This window comes from Monopterus albus, unplaced genomic scaffold (genome assembly GCF_001952655.1).
Source record: "Monopterus albus unplaced genomic scaffold, M_albus_1.0 scaffold12.1, whole genome shotgun sequence".
Taxonomy (NCBI): Eukaryota; Metazoa; Chordata; class Actinopteri; order Synbranchiformes; family Synbranchidae; genus Monopterus; species Monopterus albus.
In genome coordinates this window covers 3822969-3844619 of record NW_018127892.1, presented here as the reverse complement: position 1 = coordinate 3844619, position 21651 = coordinate 3822969, and the positions used below count along the sequence as shown (strand labels likewise).

Here is a 21651-nt window from a genome sequence, read left to right as displayed (position 1 = left end):
TGGCCCACTCCTCCACACAGAAGCACTACGGTGCCGGCTGGCTCAGCATGGCCAATGCTGGCAAAGACACCAACGGTTCCCAGTTCTTCATTACCACAGTCCAGACTCCATGGCTGGACGGCAAACACGTCGTCTTTGGAAAAATTCTGGAGGGAATGGTGAGTGTCAGGCCTGTCGGTCACATACATAGATTACTGTCTAAGGTACAAATAGGGGGGAAGTTAAAGAAGCCAATCTGATAGGGTCTAGCTTGCTGCCAGCTCAGACATCCCTGTAGTGTTTTTGAAATCCTAAAAATCACAATTTCAGACTACAGTTAAATAGACCATAGTTTCCTGCACTCTACCCTCATTGTTCAGTAGTGATCAAGCAAAGGAAGTGTTTAAAATTCACAACTTTTTAAATGAAGTGGAGTTTATACCAAAAAGTTCTATCTTTTTCCTCATCTGACCACATGACCTTCTCCAACACGGAGTTTCAGCTCCCTCCATAGATTTTCTATTGGGTTCAGGTCTGGAGACTGGCTAGGCCACTCCAGGACCTTGAAATGCTTCTTACCGAGCCACTCCTTAGTTGCCCTGGCTGTGTGTTTGGGGTCATTGTCATGCTGGGGTCATGTTTGGGGTCATTGTCATGCTGGTAGACCCAGCCATGATCCATCTTCAATGCTCACTGAGGGAAGGAGGTTGTTGCCCAAAATCTCGCGATACATGGCACCATCCATCCTCTCATCAATACGGTGCAGTCGTCCTGTCCCCAAAGCATGATGTTTTCACCCCCATGCTTCACAGTTGGGATGGTGTTTTTGGGATTGTACTCATCCTTCTTCTTTCTCCCAACACAGCGAGTGGAGGTTATACCAAAAAGTTCTATTTTGGTCTCATCTGACCACATGACCTTCTCCCATGCCTCCTCTGGATCATCTAGATGGTCTTTGGCAAACTTTAGACGGGCCTGGACATGTGCTGGCGGTGCAATTAATACAGGCAATGAGTGGAGGACAGGAGGGCTTCTTAAAGACAAGCTAACAGGCCTGTGAGAGCCAGAATTCTTGCTGGTTGGTAGGTGATCAAATACTTATTTCATGCAATAAAATGGAAATTATTTAAAAATCTAAATGATTTACTGGAATTTTTTTGTAGATTTTGTTTCACAGTTGAGGTGTACCTACGATGAAAATTACAGAACTGTCCATTCTTTAAGTGTAACTTGAAAAATCGGCAGTGTATCAAATACTTATTTGCCCCACTGTACATATTTTTCATTAGGGTAAATTTCAACCCAAAATGGAAACCGCACATAAACTTGTTTTTTCTCACTCTCTTGGTACCCAGTCTGACCATATGGCCAGGATTCTCCACTACCATTTTGAATTATGAGTCAGCCGTCATGCTGTGTACAGATGTGACCCACAAGGTGATGCGTAGTGAGACTGTCCTCGACTTTTTAACCAGCCTGAGGCAGAAGCATACGGGGAGCCAGTTCACTGAGATGTGCGAAAAGGAGCTTATTGGACTCATAGTCCTTACAAAGTAAGATCATTAATCTTATGCTGGGTTCAGACTGCACCATTTTTGTTTGATACACTGTCAGATTAAAGAGTTGTTACTTTTGCTGTGACTTGGATAAGGGATATGATAGGATGGTACCCGACAAATTGCAGCCTGCCTTTGTTCTTGACTTGCATTAAAGAGGTGCCAGGGACCGGGAGAATGTAAATAACAGAATAGCACCTGAAGCGGTGTGAGAGATGTTGGCTGCTTGTGTTTGGAAAGGCATTAAAAAAAAAATGAAAGGGAACAAAAGGACTGCAGACTGTCCATGGGACACATGAAGAGGGCAGTTTAGGTTGTCTGTGCTTCTTGGAGAACTTGAGGTAGCGGTTAAATGTAAGTGTTTTAAGCCGGTAGTATAACTGACGGCTAGTTAGCTAGCTCTGATGTGCCAGGGACCGGGAGAATGTAAATAACAGAATAGCACCTGAAGCGGTGTGAGAGATGTTGGCTGCTTGTGTTTGGAAAGGCATAAAAAAATTAAAGGGAACAAAAGGACTGCAGACTGTCCATGGGACACATGAAGAGGGCAGTTTAGGTTGTCTGTGCTTCTTGGAGAACTTGAGGTAGCGGTTAAATGTAAGTGTTTTAAGCCGGTAATATAACCGACGGCTAGTTAGCTAGCCCTGAACCTATACCACTTCTTCTGTTGCTGTACAATTCTTAGGTACAACAACAAAACCTACAGGATTGATGGAATTGCATGGGATCAGTCACCCATCAACACATTCTTGAGGGGAAACACTGAAGTTTCCTTCGTGGACTACTACAAGTCTGTATGTATCACACACTTGGCAATATTTGATGCAAACCTTTTTGCCTCAAGAAATGCACAATGATTCAGACAAATATATTTAAAAAAAAAAGCAATTACTGTATTTCTATAAAGGACTTGGCATTGAGCATAAATTACAAAATAACTGTAGGGACTTGATGAAATGATGCTTCCTTGAACATTGAATGGGGTACATATAAGTGTTTATCTCACATATTTGATGCAAACCTTTTTGCCTCAAGAAATGCACAATGATTCAGACAAATATATTTAAAAAAAAAAAAAGCAATTACTGTATTTCTATAAAGGACTTGGCATTGAGCATAAATTACAAAATAACTGTAGGGACTTGGTGAAATTATGCTTCCTTGAACATTGAAGGGGGTACATATAAGTGTTTATCTCACACACAGGCCCCTCCTTTTCATGTTAAACTCAAATATTTATACTTTTTGTTCTAAGCAATATGGCCTGGAGATCTCTGATAGGAGTCAGGTGCTGCTCATCAGCCATGTGAGGAAGCGGAGTCCTGCTGGAGCCCCTCCTCCTGGCCCAGCCTTGCTCGTCCCAGAGCTGTGCTACCTTACAGGTTACCATCTCATATTTTGCACTATTTTACTTGGGTCATTATCTTAAACATTTATATATGTAGACATTCAGAGTGTCACTCTGTCACAATAAGTGGCCACTTTCACTCCAAGTGTTTGTCATTTGTCTAAGGCAGATGCCTTTTGAAGGGGACGTATGTGATTGTTGGCTGTGTGTGCTACTAAAAGGGCACCGCAAATACAACACAGTGAAAAAGTGACACTTTCAATGCCTATATCTGTATATCTCAGAAATGTATGGCTTCACCTTCAGCATCTTTGTAGTATCAAATGTGCATCATAACAGACACATTTTACTGAAAGGTTGTGGTTATTAGTGACATCATTTAATTACAGGAAAAACTTGCCTTAAAAAGGTGAACAGCATCATTATGGACCCATCTCATCCTGGTCATTCTTTGTTTGAGCTGCTACCATCAGACAATACTGAACAATAAAAACAAGGACAAACAGACTGAAAAGCACTTTTTATCCCAGGGCAGTACAAGCACTAAATGCAGTGCGATACCGCAAATACAACACAGTGAAAAAGTGTGACACTTTCAATGCCTACATCTGTATATCTCAGAAATGTTTGGCTTCACCTTCAGCATCTTTGTAGTATCAAATGTGCATCATAAAAGACACATTTTACTGAAAGGTTGTGGTTATTAGTGACATCATTTAATTACAGGAAAAACTTGCCTTAAAAAGGTGAACAGCATCATTATGGACCCATCTCATCCTGGTCATTCTTTGTTTGAGCTGCTACCATCAGACAATACTGAACAATAAAAACAAGGACAAACAGACTGAAAAGCACTTTTTATCCCAGGGCAGTACAAGCACTAAATGCAGTGCGATAAGGGGTAGCGTAATGTAGTATGAGATTCTTGGAATGTTGTAAGGGATATGCGTTAGGGTCATGTTTTTATTGCTTGTAGATATTCTATTTAGTCTGTTTGGATGTTGTTGATCCATGGTAAACTAAGTTAAATTTATTTAGTGTTTTTTTTTTTTTTGGCAGGGCTGACTGACCAGATGCGAAATGACTTCAAAATCATGAAGGACTTGACCAGCCACACTAAACTGGAGCCGGAAGTGAGAGACAGACGCCTCAGCAGTTTTGTCACCAATATACGGAGGTATGTGATAATCACCATGTCACTGAGTTAACCATTTGATGATTATTTTATTTGTACTGTAGACAAGTTTCATAGTCAGAAATACACACATTCACATTAATTGAAATCTGGCAACACTAGAGACATTCAAGCAATTATAGCTTGATGCCAGCATCTAATATGAGAAATATTAAAGACGTACTGGCTGTATTGTCAAAATTTATGGTCCGTTTTCTCAGTTGGGCTAATTGACACAATTAGCCCAACTGAGAAGACTGAGTATAGTGTGTAAATTTGACTTGATGGCACTTAAAATCTTAACTGCTTTATTAGCTCTGCTTGGCAGTGAAAAGTTGTCATCACACACAGAATTTCATTAGCATTAAATCAACTACTTTTGCCTGTTGAAATACAGTAATCTAAATATTTAATTGTTCATGAAGGCACTGTACTGTTTTACCTCAAAATTCTCATCTTAGCCATTTTGCAATTGTCTGTATGTACAGAATATTACAAATTTTCATGTCAGCATTATTATCCCAGACTTTGATTTAAATTGTGAAAATGATTGCATAGGAATCGTGATGCACAGGCAGAGTTGGATAAGTGGGGACTGAGCTTTGATGACCAACTCTTGAACCTGACTGGCAGAGTCCTCCAAACAGAAAAGATTTTCCAGGCATCAAGATCGGTATAATATGATTAACTAAATTTGCTCTCTTGAATGAATTAAATTGATTTATTAATATGATCTTAATTGAAGATTAACACAATTTGTCACCTAGTATGACTACGATCTCCGGACAGCTGACTGGAGCAGACAGATGCGTGGGATACCTCTGACCAAATGTCCTCCACTGAATAACTGGCTCATGTTTTACACCCGTCGTAACAGCACCGAAGCGCAGTCCCTCCTGCAAACCCTCGACAAAGTCTCAGGTCCACTCGGTGTCCGCATGCAGAGAGCTGTCATGTGAGTTTAATAAATTAATTTTGTTACACAGTCCAAAACGGTGTTCCTGCAATAGCCTACATAAGAAGGAAATAACTGCATCAGTAAACAAACTATGATTTTTGAAGGTGTTTTTCCCTGTAGGGATCACAAAATAACTGCATCAGTAAACAAACTATGAATTTTGAAGGTGTTTTTCCCCGTAAGGATCACAGTAATTTGAACATGATGCTAATGCATTTAATCTATAGGTGCTTTTTAATACAATGTAACTCTGGGAAATGGCTTAGGATGTCAGTCATTTGAACGTTTGATATAGAATTGAAAGCCTAATGTTTTCATGATATTCATAGTCACCGTATTGAATGGTTAAATATTGAGTTGTTTTGAGGAGGGCAAGATTGTTCAGTCTGCATTCAGTGGTTATGGTGGTTACGTAATAATCTAAGACGGTGGTCACCAACTAAAATTACATTAGTTCCTGTCAGCAGCATCTTGAATCAAGATCCAGACAAACATTTGTTCAATGTTTTCAGCATAGATTTTTCCCTGTTATGCCTCCACATGTAAAGTTTTATAAAACAAGAGCATTCAGAGAATGCATGTTCCTCCACTAAGGCACAACTTAGTGCCTTAGTGGAGGAACATGCACACAAATGGGTTGCTTGTGAAAAATGAAATCCAGAACACAAAATGATACTTATAATGTGCATCTTACTTCAGGGTTCTAATTCATTACAGGCCAAGTTATGGCAGAAAATAAATGGAGTTTTCAATTTTAACTTTAAATGGCTGTCAGATCTGGAATCTGCATCACATCTGGATGAAATTTGGTGTCTGTCTGGTGATGGACATTGACACCCTACATACGTGTCAAATTGCAAACAAAAAGTTAATTATGTAACTTTTGATCAGGATTTGTTTTTATTTTGCCCCATGTTAAAGATGGATTTCGTTTTTTTTATGACCTTTTATTTTGCCCCATGTTAAAGATGGGTTTTTGTTTTTTTATGACCTTGACCTTTCTCAACCAAAATCTAATCACTTCTGGGGTGCCCTTGAAGATTTCAGAAAAGCTGAAAGTGTTGATATCTAAGTTTAACTTTGGTTTTTGATTTAAACATTGTGATTTATTCTGTATTAATATTAATCGTGTAATTTGTTCTCATATCTTTCTGCATATACAGTAATGGCCAAAAATATTGGCACCCCAGCATTTATCAGATAACACTTAGAACCACCTAAAAAATTGTTGCAATTACAAATTCTTTGATATTCTCATATTTATTTCTTTTGCCTTGGAACAAAGCAAAGAAGCAGGGGGGAAAAGAGCAAAGAATTGTCTGAGGATCTGAGAACCACAATAATGGGAAAACCCTGGATAGTCTCAAGGTTACAAGTCCAGCTCCAGAGGTCTGGCTGTTCCTGTGTTCACTGTGCGCAACACTGTCAAGAAGTTACAGCCCATGCCACTGCAGCTAATCTCCCTGGACGTGGACAAAAGAGGAAAAAAATAGATTGCAACGAAGAATTGTTGGAACGGTGAATAAAGAACCCTAATCTACTTCCAGATTCAAGCTGACCTGCAGGCACAGGATGCAACAATGTTGGCTCGCACTAACACTCACCATCTGAATGACAAGGGACGCTATGGTAGGACACCTAGGGGGCCCCCACTGCTGACACAGAGACAAAAAGCCAGACTGGAGTTTGCCAAAACATGGAGGAATCCACAATCCTTCTGGGAGAATCCTGTCAACAGATGAGACTAAAATAGAGGTTTTTGGTCGAGCACTTCATTCTACTGTTTTCTGAAAGAACAAGGTCCCTACAGTCAAAACACTGTGGCGATTCACTGATGTTTTGGGGTTGCTTTGCTGCTTCAGGCACCTGATGTCTTGACTGTGTGTACTGTGTGTGTACTACCAGTGGATTTTGGGTCACAATGTAGGGCCCAGTGTCAGGGGCCCATTGTCAGGAAGCTGGTCTTGGAGCAGAACAATAACCCAAAGCAGACTTAAAAAACAAAAAAAAAAAACACCAGAAATGTTTTCAGTGCACTGGAGAGTTCTGAAGTAGCCAACAAGGAGTCCAGATCTAAAATCCCATAGAGCACCTGTGGAGAGATCTCAAAACAGCAGCTGGGAAAAGGAACCCTTCAAATGTGAGAGACCTGGAGCAGTAGGCAAAAGAAGAGTGGTCCAAAATTCCAGTAGAGAGGTGGAAGAAATTCACTGGCTACAGAAACTGATTTCATTAATTTTGTCCAGGGGAGTGTGCTACAAAATATTAAGTTGAGGGTGTCGATAATTTTGCCCATTCTATTTTTGGAGTTCTGTGGAATGGATCAGGTTTGGCTTTTTGTGTGTGTGGTGTTCCAATGCAAACAAAAGAAACATTAATACCAAAGAATTTTCTGGGAAAAATGATGTTATTTGACAGAAATGCAGGGGTGCCTATAATTTTGGTTATTTAGTTTTATCTTGATTTAAAAAAAAAAAAAAATTGTTTTGCACTCTTGAGTTGCACAAAACCGGTTTGAAAAGTGCCATATATACTAAGCCTGAATGATTGATTTTGGGAGAACATAAAGTGCTAATTTGTGTTCTTTGACACCCTCCTCCCTTCATTTGACCATTTGTGGATGTGTTTGTAGAAAAGTATTATAAAGGTGCATTTGTGAACACAATTATTTTTTTCCTCATAAGACACTTCTGAGTTTGGTTTGTTTTTCTCACTTGCTGGCAGACCTGCCCTGCTTTCACACAAGCGGCAATTGAAGGAGAGAGACAGCTCTGTGAAGCTTGCCACGCTGCACTTGTTACAATAAAACATTTTAATGAGAAACACTGTTCTCTGGATAGAGACCTCTTTGGGTCCACATCCGGACTAAAGTACATTTGGTGATCGATTGTCTAAACTGGGGTTTTTTTGTTTTTTGTTTTTTTTTTGTTGCTGTTTTTAAATTCAGGATCGAGTATGAGGATCATCCGGAGGCTCTCATCAGAGCCCTGCAGCACAATGTTGGGTCACAAATGGACATGGTTGGTGCTTAAATATATCGTGTACAAGTACAAACGATCAGAGGTCTGTACCGCGATGAGCGTTCAACTTAGTCTGGCTCACTTTGGGTTATCAGGCTTCACAGAGCCTAACATTGAGCATCCTAGATAACTGGGACCACAAAGACAGTTGTCAGCTGGCTCTGTTAAGTCTGGGAATCTTCCTATCTGGCTGGCTAGGAGCACATTAATGTGAAAGAGGAGTTAATTAGAAGTGACACTGCCAGAACCATGCATTGTAGTACTGAATATAATGAGACTGATACCCACAGGGAAAATGATTTTTAGCCAAAGCAAAAAGTGATATTGTGGTGAGTGAACTGTGAATAGTAGGCTATAGTCGTATAACAGAATAAGAAGCTATACAAACACTAGAAGTAACTCATTAAGGAAAGAATATTCCTTACAGTAGTGTAGTATAATAAGGGTCTTATTCAATAAGTACCTCATTTAGTCACTGGAAATAGTTAAGTGTATGCATTTTTCTAATTTAAAAAATTGTCTGCTGCTGTGAGTGGACCCTGGAAAAATATCGACAGTCAGGCATTCTGTCTAGAATCAAATCTTGTGCATTTAAGTGTTTATCAGAGGGTCCTTATTTTTTTAGAAACCGCTTTAAACTAGTGTCCCACAAAATGCCTGATGCAGCACAATGATATGACTGGTCTATAGAAGAAAAATATCACATTAAAGTAAACTGTTATCCTTGTCCGGATTCTGTGGGAATGATTCCTCAGTTTTTCCCCAGTGATCTGGTTGGTCAGTACTCCGGGATGTTGACAGCTGTTTATTCAATCCTCTGAAGGTGACCTGCTCTAAAGCAGGTTAGCCTTGCACAACAAGTTATAATGATCTAGCCCACATTTATAAGTGAGCCAGCTTCATGGTGCTGGAAAACCTGAGCCCAAAGTTAGCTGGATAAGCCACTATTCTCTCCTTGTGGTACAGGCCAGAGTTGATATTTATTAGTTTTGACATTGTCCTCTTGTTTAGTCAGTGCTGCGGCATGTTTTGTGAACCATGGATGAACTTGATTATATTTAATCTTGTCTGTATGTTTTGTGTACCTGTGTTTTGGTTTGGCAAAGAGAGATATTAACGAGGCAATACAAGACCTTTTAGAGTTTTCTGTTTGTTAGGTGGTGGTGATCCTCTCCAGTAGCAGACAGGACAAGTACAGCGGTGTCAAGAAGTACCTCTGTGTGGATTGCCCCACACCCAGCCAGTGTGTGTTGGCTCGTACCCTGAGCCGACCTCAGACACTCATGAGTGTGGCTACAAAGATTCTGCTGCAGATGGCTTGCAAGATGGGAGGAGAGCTCTGGAGCGTGGAGATTCCTGTAAGTTGCATGCACACTAAGTGGTATATTAAAGAAAACTAAGCTGTGTTAAGGGAACAAGAATTAAGCTGTTCTTGACCAGATGAGCTGACAGATGTTTTAAAGCAGCGAGTATGCAACTGGCACTATGTAATGTCTAAATTGTATCAAACACTAAATGGAATGTCACAAGTGAATATCAGTTGTGGCATTTGTGAAGCTGTGATCACAAACTAAAATTTACAGCCATGGAGCAATGTTGGTCATTGTGTGGAATCTTGGTATGGGAGGGAGTTGATGGGAGAGCCATCTGAACTGAATGAGCTATGGAGGTGCTGCTTAAAGATGATGCACGTGCTGCACTCACTCCAAGCTGTGGGACCATGTTAAGAGAAAATACAGTAGGTGGCTATCATGATAAAATAGCCTACAGTGTATCATTACAGCAAGAAAATAGTGTCGTAATAATGCGAATGTTATAACCTGAAAATATCTCGTAAAAATAAGCAAAGTATCTTATTATGAGAGGCACTTCTTGTTAAGACAAAATTTACACTGCCATAGGCACTTCTTGTGCGTACTATGAAGTATAATCCTGCAGACACCACTGATAATAATTGTAGACAAATCCTGCATCACTTTGCATATGTGGATGTTTTTTTTGTATTCAAACAGCTGAGCTGTTGTACACTGACTCACACACAGTGGGCACGGTGTCGCTACTGGGAATGAATGAATTTTAAGATGAACATTGAAGTGCAGAGCAGGCATCATGTTGGTTTAATTTTGATGCCTTAAAAAGAGTATTGGGAGTTTTTAATTTCATCCAATGTTAACATGATACAACTTCAAAGAAGGCTTGGAACAAGGTTATGCACAATAGCCTACAGTATATGATGCAGGAGGAATTATTCTTTGCTGTCATTTTGCTGTAACGTGGGACATGTTTTGCATTTTGGAATGCTGTAATGTATTGAGATGTGAAGCCAGTATGTTAAAACACACCCAGTAGGCTGCCATTCTGAAATCCCCAGAATATGTCCTAGCATGAACAAAAGAGAAAATGAAGATGGCTTTCACCTAATCTGTTTTTTTGTTTTGCTGGTGCAAGTTAATATGTGATCAGTAAAATGTTCCCAGTCAGATTTTTTTTTCCCCACCAAAATATCAGATCTTCCAGCACATGACTCTCATAAGTTTTAAGAGAGAGAGAGAGCAAGCGCAAAACTTTTAACAAGTTTAATTATGGTTATGTGTTGACTCACAAGACTTAGTTTTGAAAAAAACTTGAACAGCTTCAAATTAAACTTTAGAACAGAATTTTAAAAGGAACCAAACTCAGGCTACTGGTGTGAAAACACAGCACTTTGTGCTTCGGCCATACTCCCTCCCTCACTTTGGCCCCCTACTGTAGTGTAGGAAAATGCAGCTCTATATAGGAACTTCATTTTTAGAAGAATGCCTCTGTTTTTGGCCAAAGTTGGCCCTAAAATGCAGAAAAAAGTCTGAGGTACTATTCAGGGGAGCAGAGCCTGAGAGCGACTGTCTCTTCCGTAGCGTAGACTTGATAACCTTGATTTAACAATGAAAAAAAACATACATAATGCAATAATTGCCATTGCCTTGATGACTCAACAGGTGTACAAGGTCTGAGCATTTAAGCGTAATGAAATATGTAGGCAGCCACTGCCAACCAAGTGCCTCAGCTCCGTGAAATATGTAGGCAGCCACTGCAAACCAAGCGCCTCAGCTCCGTCTGGCGTAGCTACTATAGTCATCCACCAGCAGTTCTGGATATTAACAGAAGGATCAAATTATCACTCGGCCGCTATGGTAAATCTGGATATTAACAGAAGGATCAAATTATCAGTCGGCCGCTATGGTAAGCTACTACAAAAACTGCTTCACCTTGTGGATATATTCAGTACTGCAGGCAGCTTAAACACATGATGCTTGCGATAAAGAGGTGGAGTGGTGATCAGTGCATCGTCACAGGGGCAGTGTACAGACCTGTTGCGAATCAGCCATGTTCCACCGCGATCCAGCCAGCAATTTAAGATGACTGCATCTGCAACTTTTCGGAAATTATGGCCGCTTAGCGCCTTTGGGGCACCATAGCCTGATCTGGGGTTTTGTAATAAACTGTCACCAGTACAGCCGTGTCTTTCTTGTGTTAATTATTTCTGAACAATAACAGTTTATCGTACAGGCAAACAAGCTAATCCAGTCTGATAGCTGACAGACATTAACCATGAGTAGAGCCGATTCGTTGTCGGTCTGTCTCTATGCCGATTGTTGAAAATACTATTAAGAAAATGACTGGTCTTATCCTTTAAAGGATGCTTGCTGTTTTGTCGGTCTGTCTCTATGCCGATTGTTGAAAATACTATTAAGAAAATGACTGGTCTTATCCTTTTAAAGGGTGCTTGCTGTTTGACTTGCCTAACTTGTCCTGTGTATTTGCACAGCTTAAACAGCTGATGGTTGTGGGCATTGACTGCTACCATGACACTGCTGCTGGGAAAAGGTCCATTGGAGCTCTAGTGGCCAGCCTCAATCAGACCATGACCAGGTTAGCATCTGCAGCAGAGACTGGCAACTGTGTGTTGGAGGGCTGTGTTAAGTTTTTCCATACTCTACCTTCTGAATTAGGCTGCGCTTAGTGTTAATGCAGATGTCTGCATTGGTCATAGTTGTTTTGGCAGCTTGTCATAATATACCCAGTAAGAAGTATGACAATTAATTTTGTTAAGGTGGTTCTCCAAGTGTGTGCTGCAGCGCAAAGGTCAGGAAATCATGGATGGTCTGCGGATGGCCTTGAGTGGCAAGTTACTTTCCTATTTAATTTTTCAGTGTTCTGTTTAATTTGAAGTTGCATGTAAATCCATTATCAGTAATTTGAGAACTGTCATCACTTTGTATTTGCTTTCCAGCTGCACTAAAGGACTATCATAAGTTCAACAGCTGCCTTCCTTCACGCATCATTGTGTACCGAGATGGGGTGGGAGTTGGCCAGCTGCATAGTGTGGTCGACCATGAGGTTGCACAGATCATGGAATCCATCAAGTCTATGGGAGATGAATATCTGAGTGTAATGGCAAGGGTTTTTGGTTTTGAAAGCTGCTTCACTTAGAAACTGTTAATCTCCGCTGTGAAGCTTCGGACAAGTTGTTTGTGAATTGCATTAAGAACAGCAGGTGCTAAAACATGTCATGCCACTAGCCAATCAGCTTGTATTGAGTCTGGCTGGAGTATGAGCTGTTTTGTACTTTCATATTAGTTGCTGAGTCGAGGAGCTCAAACACCAAAAGAACTTCAACCAACCAAAAATGTAAGAGTTTCTCCATCTGCTTGTCTTAGGCCCAGGCTGAGTGTGGTGGTGGTGACGAAGCGTATTGCCACCAGGGTCTTTGCCAACATCGGTGGCAAGGTGTCCAACCCTCCCACAGGCACCATCATTGACTCGAAGGTCACTCGTCCAGAGTGGTGTGTTTTGTAGTTGGTCTTGCTGCTTTTGATTTTGCATTGAGTAGCAGCGGTATCTGACTATTGCAACCTTTGATTTCCAGGTATGACTTCTACATCGTAAGCCAGGCTGTCCGTGAAGGATGCATCGCCCCAACCCACTACAATGTCGTGTATGACACTAGCGGACTGAAGCCTGATCATATGCAGCGGCTTACTTACAAGCTGTGCCACATGTACTACAACTGGCAGGTAGGTTAGCTATGAATTCATCCTGCTTGACTGCACTCATAAGTTTGTGTTTACAGCATTTGTGTAATTGCACTGAACTAGGCCTTTTCAGCACAGGATTGCTGGGTATAACCTGAAATTGTCATTTAAGAATAAATTATCAGAGCAGAATCGTTTAGGCCAGTATTGGTAGTCAAAGAATGATTTAGGTGTAATTTTTTTTGTAACTTTTAAAAATTTTCAGGGGATCATCCGAGTGCCTGCTCCCTGCCAGTACGCTCACAAGTTGGCTTTCCTTGTGGGTCAGAGTATCCACAAGGAGCCCAGTCTGCAACTGGATGAGCTGCTCTTCTACTTGTGAGGATGAAAAATGAGCAAATAGTTCAGTTCTGTTTCTGTTACTTTGTGATAGCACATTCAATCTAATGCAATGACTCAACCCTGATTTATGGTTCTGTGTTGAATCTAGGCAGAGCCCAACACCGTAGGCTATGCGGGTTGCAGCGTAGGGTATGAGGCTACAAATTACCTGTGCTGCAAGTGCAGCATAGATTCAGTGCAGAACCATAAATCAAGCCTAAGGCTATGTACACATTGCAGGCTTTAAATTCCCAGTTTGATTTGTCAATTTGATGTTAGTTCATATTTGTGCCACGTTGTTTTTGAATTAAATATTTCAGTGGTATGCAAATGTTAATGCAAATATAAGTTGTTGTCAGTGCAAATATAAGTTGGGTTTTGCCTTTTAAAGGAAAATGTTGCAGTAAATGATGTTCATATTGTAGGGGAACCTATAGTACAACTTTGTTTTAACACAAGTGCTTTGATTGGTACAGTGTAGCAGAGGTTCTCCATAGAGGGTGGTAAAACTGTTGAAATGGTTCTAATAAACATTTTTGTTTGTCATTTGTGTTTTAAGTTAATCAAACATGCAAACATTACAAAATATCAAATTTATTTGTTTTATAAAAGATTGCACATGCACACCCACACAGTAATTTATAACAATCAATATAGGCTGATAATTATTGGCATAAAGCTAGCACACATTTGCAGACTTTTAAACAATATGGTCTTCAAGACACCATGGGGAAAGCTTGCACTGTTGGATTATAAAGTTAAATGTACAAAAAAGGCAGTTTTAAAATCAAGTATAAACATTTAAAAACAATTTTACAAATGGACCAAGTACAAAAAAGCAACAGTCAATCAAAATGAATAGAAGCAATGCAAGGACATGGTCCACAAGTAAAAGATGTATATCAGGTTAGCGTTGTTTGGCCAAGAGTTGTACAGAAGTTACTACAGAATGTTTTGCATACTTTTTTAAATTTATTTTTTGGCAGTTTCAGTTCGGCTCTTGTTTTAAAAAAAAAAAAAAAAAAAAGCTACGTTTTAAGAGTACATGAGAGGATGAAATGGGAAAAGGAGCAGTGAGGAAAGGAAAGTGGACCATTACATTTCATGTGCGGCCATCTGCACTGTCCTCTTGGGCAGCTTTGAAAAATGCATTGGCTTTCAATTAATCATACATTTGCTACTCTACATTGTGTGTGTGTGTGTGTGTAGATATAGATAGATATATAGATGTACAGTACAGTATTATCCTGCACCAGCATAACTTGGGACAACAGGCATCAACAGATTGGCTTAAAGAACATGTTTGCGTAGAAGGGTGGAGGGGCAGTGACGAGGTAGTACTGTGAAAGGAGTCAAACTTATTGTAGTGAAGCCCATATAAATGTTGCATGTTATGAACCAAAGCAGTACAAAAACGGGACCTAATTTGCTGATGCTATATGACCGCTATTTTGTAGTTGGTTTTACATTGGCTGTGGATCAGTAAAATGTCAAACTGAAAAGTAATGTCCATTGATTTACTCAGTAATGTGGTATGCAGGGAGACTTTTATGCTCTTTTCATGGTCTAATCTATAAGGTGTGAATACAACTGAAGAATAAAAATGTTATGCTCAGGTTTAGCTACATATGGACATTGTCAATGCAAAAGTCTTGGAAGAGTACAAGTAAGTTCTGGTCCTATGGAAATCAGCAGCCACACAATACCCTGCATATTACAAGTCAGGATTAACATCTGCAAACTCAGCTTGTTTTATGAAGTAACAAAAATGAATAGTAGGCATGAAACTGCACACTGTACTGAACAGAAAAACAATTGTGTGAATATAAGGCAAATACATAGAGGTTGGATCTACTAGGCATTTTCATTCAGACTGGTTTTACTGCAGGGACCCTCCAGTAGGTACATCATGTGCTTGTTTTGAGGGTGTCAAACGTGGGAGGAACACTTGCCTTTGACACAGTTGTTAAGGCAGAGGAATGGGAGTTACTTCTGCTGATTTGTCACAGTATGCTCATAGCATGTCAACTGTGAGGTATTGCAGTACTGCTTGCTCTAGGTTCCTCACTGAGCCCAATGCATTGCATGCACTCTCAGGGGATCAGGAGGGAATGTGCTGAAGTAAAGCATGCACGCACCTGGTATAATTTATGTGCCTGGCCGCTTTGAACGAGCTCAGGTTGAGGCCCTGTAAGTCCACCTTTTTCTTCGGATTCAAAATTGACTCAAAGTTTAGTTGACCCCTCAGTGACTTTCTGATTTCTGTTTAGTGCGTCACACCAGACCATGCGCAAAAAGGAGAATGGCCCAGGCCCCGTCTCTGTCAACAGCAAGCCTCTGTAAGCCAGAGACGTGGAGGTAAACTCAGTACTACACTACAGACACAGTGAGGTTTCTAACCATAATATCTTTAAACGTTAAAAATATGTGGTTGATGCCGTTAGCAAAATACAACCATTGCAGTATACAACAGACGTACAAGAATAAAGCATTTGCTAAGCTCACAAATGCCACCTGTCCACTGTATTATGTTTCGGTTTTAATACTACAAAGTGTGTGGGTGATACTCTCCAGGTATGTCGAGATTATTTCACAGCGCCAAGTTTATGCAGTAGTTTCTTCCCTTTCGAGAGCAGTCCATTTTTCCTTTTGGAAGAGTACATGTCCAGTGGGGCCCTGATGGGACTGCCGGACCCCATGTTGGCAGGGCCAGAACCAGGGATGAGTGGATGCACTGTGGGAGAAGCTGCTCTTCTGGGCACACTTGATTTTTCCAGTGGAACCTAATGGGAAACCCGTAAGGGACAGTTGAGGGTGTTAAAAAGCCAGATGTGTCTCACACCTCAGTCACTACTCCCCTCCTTCTCTTTTCTGTCTCAGCAGGGTCACCATAGCACTGAAGTCTACCTCCCTGGATGTGCACTCAGGTATAGATACACACTCCCTCCCTCCTCCCTGCCTCTCTCCCACCTCTGTCATGTAGAAAGTGTTTTTGTTTGTGTATTTATGAAGCTATGAATAAGCTACAGCAGATTTTGAGGATGACATTGGCTAATGTAAGGTGAAACATCTCCCAGCAGGGCAGTTGTTCTCACAAAAACAGATGCATTAGGGGACAAGTGGGACACATTTATATCACATTCACTTTCCTCCTCCTTATATAAATATAAATATTTACTGTACAAATACAACTGTGTTACAGAGAAACTACTAGTCACTATTCCTTTTTTGTAATCATGAGCTAAAAGGCTTCTTTAAATTGCACTTTGGAAAAATAGATGGTTAAAGATTCATTGCAGATATGCAGTATGTGTGAATAAAATGTACCCACTAGAAAATATGAAAATCATTTTCCTGAATTTAATGTTTTTGTTGTATGTAAAGTGAGACTATGTAACCTCTGCAAGAACAGCAGAACAGTCTTCCACTTTCGAACTGAAAGCTGAATTCCTAAGAAGGAAACCACAGTCCTGATATGACCAGATAAGATGAACTTTATTACCATTTGCCCTGATACCTTTGCGTTGTAAATCTTGAGCAGCTTCATTCAGTCAATCATAACAGAAAAGATAACGAAGAAACAACAAAGAGGTAACAACAATGCAGTCAATTTACATAAACCCCTTGTACTGTACATACAACCTCTTATGTTCCACAGAGTTGTTTCTCATGAAATTATTTGAGGTCCAGAGGTAGATGTTTTGTCCGTGGTATGTTAAGTATGTGTCCAGAATGTGCGAGTCTTTGTGACAGCGATGGGTAATAGGGTTGGGTGTATCTCATGTCAGCTTTGAAGAAAATGTGACTGGGATGATGTGGGTCTCTGAGGATGGCTCGTACTTTGGATCAGCAGCGGTTACAGTATAATGATTCAAGAGATGAACCAGTGATCCTCTCTGTGGTCTTCACCACACATTAGAGAGCTTCCCCTGTCCTTTGTGTAGTGTTGCCAAACCACAGTGATCCCTCTTGTCAGGATGCTCTCTATTAGTCCGCTTTAGGCCTGTGTGAGGGGTCAGTGGCTCAGTGTGGCTTTTTTCAGTCCAAATGAAGTAGAGCTGCAGAATGAGCTCCTTGGTCTTTCCAGTGTTCAGGACCAAATCATTCTCTTGCCCATAACTGATGATGTTCTCCACCAGCTGCCTGTATGGTGTCTTGTTGTTGTTGTTGCTGATGTGTCCTGAAATGGTTTTGTCATCTGCAAATTTGAATATGAAGTTACTGTCTATGGAGGATGTGCAGTCATGGTTGTACAACGAGAACAGTTTTGCACCCAGACAGAAGCCTTGAGGGGTTCCTGTGCTCACTGGCTTCAGCAGATGTTCTGGTTCCCACCCTCACCATGTGCAGTCTCTGTCAAAGGGTCCAGTATGCTGTTGCAGCTGCAAGTGGATAGCCCGAGTTCCGTTAGTTTAGACACAAACTTAGTGGGACGGACCGTATTAAAGTCTGAGCTGTAGTCTAGAAACAGAAGGTGTGCATTGGTGTTCTTGTTTGAGTCAAGGTGTTGTAGAGCAAAGTGTATGATCAGGGCTACTGCGTCGTTCACTGACCTGTTGGGTTGGTATGCAAATCGTAGTGTCTGGCATTATGTTGCTGATGGATTCCAGCACTAGCTTTTCCAGGCACTTCATGGCTACAGAGGTGAGTGCTACTTGGCAAAAGTTGCTCACATTGCTGGCAGTAGATCCCTTTGGAACCAGCACAATGATGCTGAAGTGATGTGGCACAACTGCCTGTGTGAGGGAGGTGTTGAATATGTCTGTGTTGACTCCAGCTAAATGAGCAGCACAAGCTCTGAGATTCTTGGGTGATGCTCCATCCGGAACAGCTGATTTATGGGGGTTCACTTGCTGAAAAGTCCCGAAAACCTCAGCCTGTCACCTGAAGGACACGCTCATTGCTGCTGCATGGTGCTTTCTGGGGGGAGTCATGATTTTTCTGGTCAAAGTGGGCATAGAATGCATTTAACTTGTCTGGGAGTGTGGGGTCCATATTGTCAGCAGTGAGCGTGACCTTCTTACCTTTGCAGTTACTGACTGCTTGAATGCCCAGCCACATTCTTCTTGTGTTCGTGCCAAGCTCACACTGATTCAGCTTTTGGAAGTGGTCCTCCTTTGCTGCCTTAATGGATTGCTGTAGTGCATAGCTTCTCCAAATTTAAAGGCCATTTTCCTTTCCTTCATCTTTATGTGGATGTCTCTGTTGAGCCATGGCTTTTGACCAGCAGTTTACAGAGCCTGATAGCGAACCTTAGGTTAATAATGCTGTACAAATTCACTGACCTCATGATGCATTTTAGCTGAATGATAAAAAGTAGTGTAGACATTTACTATTATGCCACAACTGTCATTTGTAACCAGTGGTTGCTGCTCAGAAGATGCATAGTCTCACTTTAAACCAATAAATATTGTTTGGTGGTCTAATCGATAGATCTTAGCTCACAAAATTAGCACTGACTTGAAAATGCTGACTGATTTGACAAAAATGTGTTTATTTATATTTCAGAACTATTTTTACCATTTCACATTATTCTTTACACACAAGACAAGGGGTCCTAAATTTGGCTTGAGATTTACATAAAAACTGCAAAACCAAATCAAAAACTAAAAAAAAAAAAAAAAAAACTTTTATGCTTTAGGTTTTTACTTAGAATTGGCCTGTTGTCTGCATTTCTGTTATAGGTTGCAGTGTGTAACACTGGGCTGAAAGAAGTGAAAATGTTATCATCACTATTCTTTTTAATAATTGGGGGTAATTGTGCAACAGTGGCCTTTTAGCATACCATGAGTTACAGCAGGAGACTTATTGCAGGAGACGAACATTGTCAGGTACAACACTCAGAGAAACAACTGAAGATACCATGCTTCTTGTCTGATGCATTGCCTAGGGTTTCTATCTCTTATCAATGAACAATACTGTGTGGTTTGGGTTAAACAAAGATTCCTAAAAGCTGTATCTCAGGGCATAAAACTGTTAAAGGAATATTATATGAAGTATACATGGTGCGTACCAGAAACTAAGGGAACCCATGTCATCTGCATTAGACGAGGGGACTGTAATTTTGGTATCCTCAGTTGCTCACTTACGTGACGGAAACAGAGCCTTTAAGGTGTGAAATGAACACTCTTCTTCTGTTTTGCCAAGCGGGTGAGGAAAAGAAATAAAAAAAATATATATATGGTGATGGCATTTCAATAGTTTGCACTATGACAATGGCAACTTATAACACAAGGAAAGAAATATCTGATGACACCTATTAATATTTCAACAAGGGCATTATTTGTAAACACAAAAATAACATCACATATTTACATTTAGGAAATAATTACTTGAGATTATTCTCTGATGGCCACATAGGCTAAGTGACCTTTGCGTGCTATTGTACAAGAAAGCAATATACAAAACAAGGCGTTGAAGAGCAGATACAAAAGTTGTACTACACTAGACTTTATATAAAATGTCAGAGGTCATGCATCTGCACTATAGAACATGCTGAGCTACAGACTACATAGCTCACCTTTCAGTACAACAAAACTATGTACTCTATTAGAAATTATTTGAGAAACACAGAATATATTCATAAAGCATCTCTTAGAATGCTAAATATGCATGTGCAAAAATGGCTAACTGCTGTTTTTCAAGACGTGACAGAACAAGTAAAAACTCCCGGGAGTTTCTCCCATCCATGTTACTCTCATTGAGAATGCTTTATGAATACTATATATTCATCTTTTCCACAATGCAGAACCTCCCCCTTTCACAGCAGTAAACATGAAAAATAAAAGTACCTCTCTCAAGTAGTTTTAAAGTTTTATTTTCTCATAGATCTTAGACATCTATTTATTTACAGTGTAATGCTCCAAAGTCAGAAATCCCATTGTACTTGTATCAATGAGACGCGCGCACACACACACACAGACATGAAACTAAAGGAGATAGAGGGAACTGAAAAGAGTAAATGGATGACAGGGCTAGTACTGCAAAGGAGCATGTACCCTTTTGGTCTTTATCCGTGCTGGAGTGTCCTGGGGGTATCGAGATGGTGAGTCAGTGAGAAAAACCTCTACATCATCAGGCACTTCTTCTAGAAAGTTGGAAGGAACAAGTCCCTTGTGTCCGTTGAGCTCACCCTGTGGAGTACACAGTGATAGTGAGACTCACCCTGGCCATATTTAAATGTTACCCTGAAATGAAACAATTTCTCCTTGTGCTTTGAGAATACATATTTCACTTTAAAGCTGCAATAAAGTCAAAATTGCCCTATGGAGTTTTCCTGTAAACCAACAAGTTATGTTTACATTTAGTGTTATTTACTACATGACGTGTACCATTGGGGTACTGAAACCATTTCATTCCTCAAAGTGCTTCTTTTATTATTCCAGCTTCTCTACCCTGTTTTCAAATTCAGGTCCATAAATTGGCCCTGCCTACCGCCTAGCCAGGGTTATAAGTTGGATGAGTGGGAGAAGCCAGGACAGTGTTACCTGGTTCATGGTCGAGATGGCGCCGCTGTTCATGGCCTGCTGTCAGCCTCTCCGGTGTATGTTACTGATTTCACTGTTTGTGCTGTTTCTGTCATCTGTCACTTGGAATGCATCAGCTCTACTCATGTACGATCATGCCGCCCTTCTTAATATTCGTTCGTCTATGGAAAAGTGTCCCAGTCTAACAGGCTGGGATAACTCAAAGACTGTCCCACCATTACTGGCGAAGATACCAGCATATTTTCGGCGTTCTTACGTCGTCTGCTCACGAAGGAAGCGTACCAGAAAACGAGGGAAGAGGAGTGGGGTGGGGTGGCTGTCCGCCTAAAGGCTCTGCTTTTGCGGATGCCTCTGACCATCACCGTGGACCCGGCTGGTGGTGTTGTGGTCCTAGCATTACTCGCTGGCCTGGCTTCATTTGTGGTTGGCCTCAGCCCATAGGCCTGGATTTCTCGGCCCCTCATCTATATCGCCAGCTTTCAGGACATCCGAAAAGGGGTGTAAATTTGTCTAATCTTCGACCGCTGAAACGTGTGTCTCAGCCACCAAACCCTGTTTTATCGATTTAAATGGGTTTGATTAATGTTAGATCGCTGACTAACAAGACATTCATTCTGAATGACTTTTTTATATCATGGAAACTGGATTTCATGTTGCTGACTGAGACGTGGTTAAAGGAAGGTGAGCATTGCGCATTTTCTGAGCTTCTTCCACCTGGTTGTTCCTTCCTCAGCTC

General features: G+C 40.7%; 2 protein-coding genes across 15 annotated transcripts in view; one reads left to right on the top strand and one right to left on the bottom strand.

The window, feature by feature from the left end:
- piwil1 (piwi-like RNA-mediated gene silencing 1) overlaps positions 1 to 13974 on the top strand; it is a 19811-nt gene extending 5837 nt beyond the window's left edge. The window contains 14 exon segments of the mRNA XM_020590368.1: positions 1335 to 1532; positions 2221 to 2329; positions 2791 to 2917; positions 3943 to 4060; positions 4616 to 4730; positions 4825 to 5012; positions 7963 to 8035; positions 9193 to 9393; positions 11841 to 11944; positions 12126 to 12196; positions 12306 to 12459; positions 12733 to 12858; positions 12942 to 13089; positions 13313 to 13974. Of these exon segments, the coding sequence (XP_020446024.1) occupies positions 1335 to 1532; positions 2221 to 2329; positions 2791 to 2917; positions 3943 to 4060; positions 4616 to 4730; positions 4825 to 5012; positions 7963 to 8035; positions 9193 to 9393; positions 11841 to 11944; positions 12126 to 12196; positions 12306 to 12459; positions 12733 to 12858; positions 12942 to 13089; positions 13313 to 13429 (1849 nt within the window). The 3' untranslated portion in view covers positions 13430 to 13974.
- rimbp2b (RIMS binding protein 2b) overlaps positions 13471 to 21651 on the bottom strand; it is a 78442-nt gene continuing 70261 nt past the window's right edge. For 10 of the 14 annotated variants that reach the window (XM_020590361.1, XM_020590351.1, XM_020590354.1 and 7 more), the window contains 2 exons: positions 20427 to 20561; positions 13471 to 16211 (listed from right to left, as the gene is read on the bottom strand). In XM_020590361.1, the coding sequence (XP_020446017.1) occupies positions 16014 to 16211; positions 20427 to 20561 (333 nt within the window). In that variant the 3' untranslated portion in view covers positions 13471 to 16013. Of the gene's footprint in view, positions 19563 to 20426; positions 20562 to 21651 lie in introns of all 14 variants that reach the window. The other 4 variants (XM_020590357.1, XM_020590359.1, XM_020590358.1 and 1 more) reach the window with 3 other exon arrangements.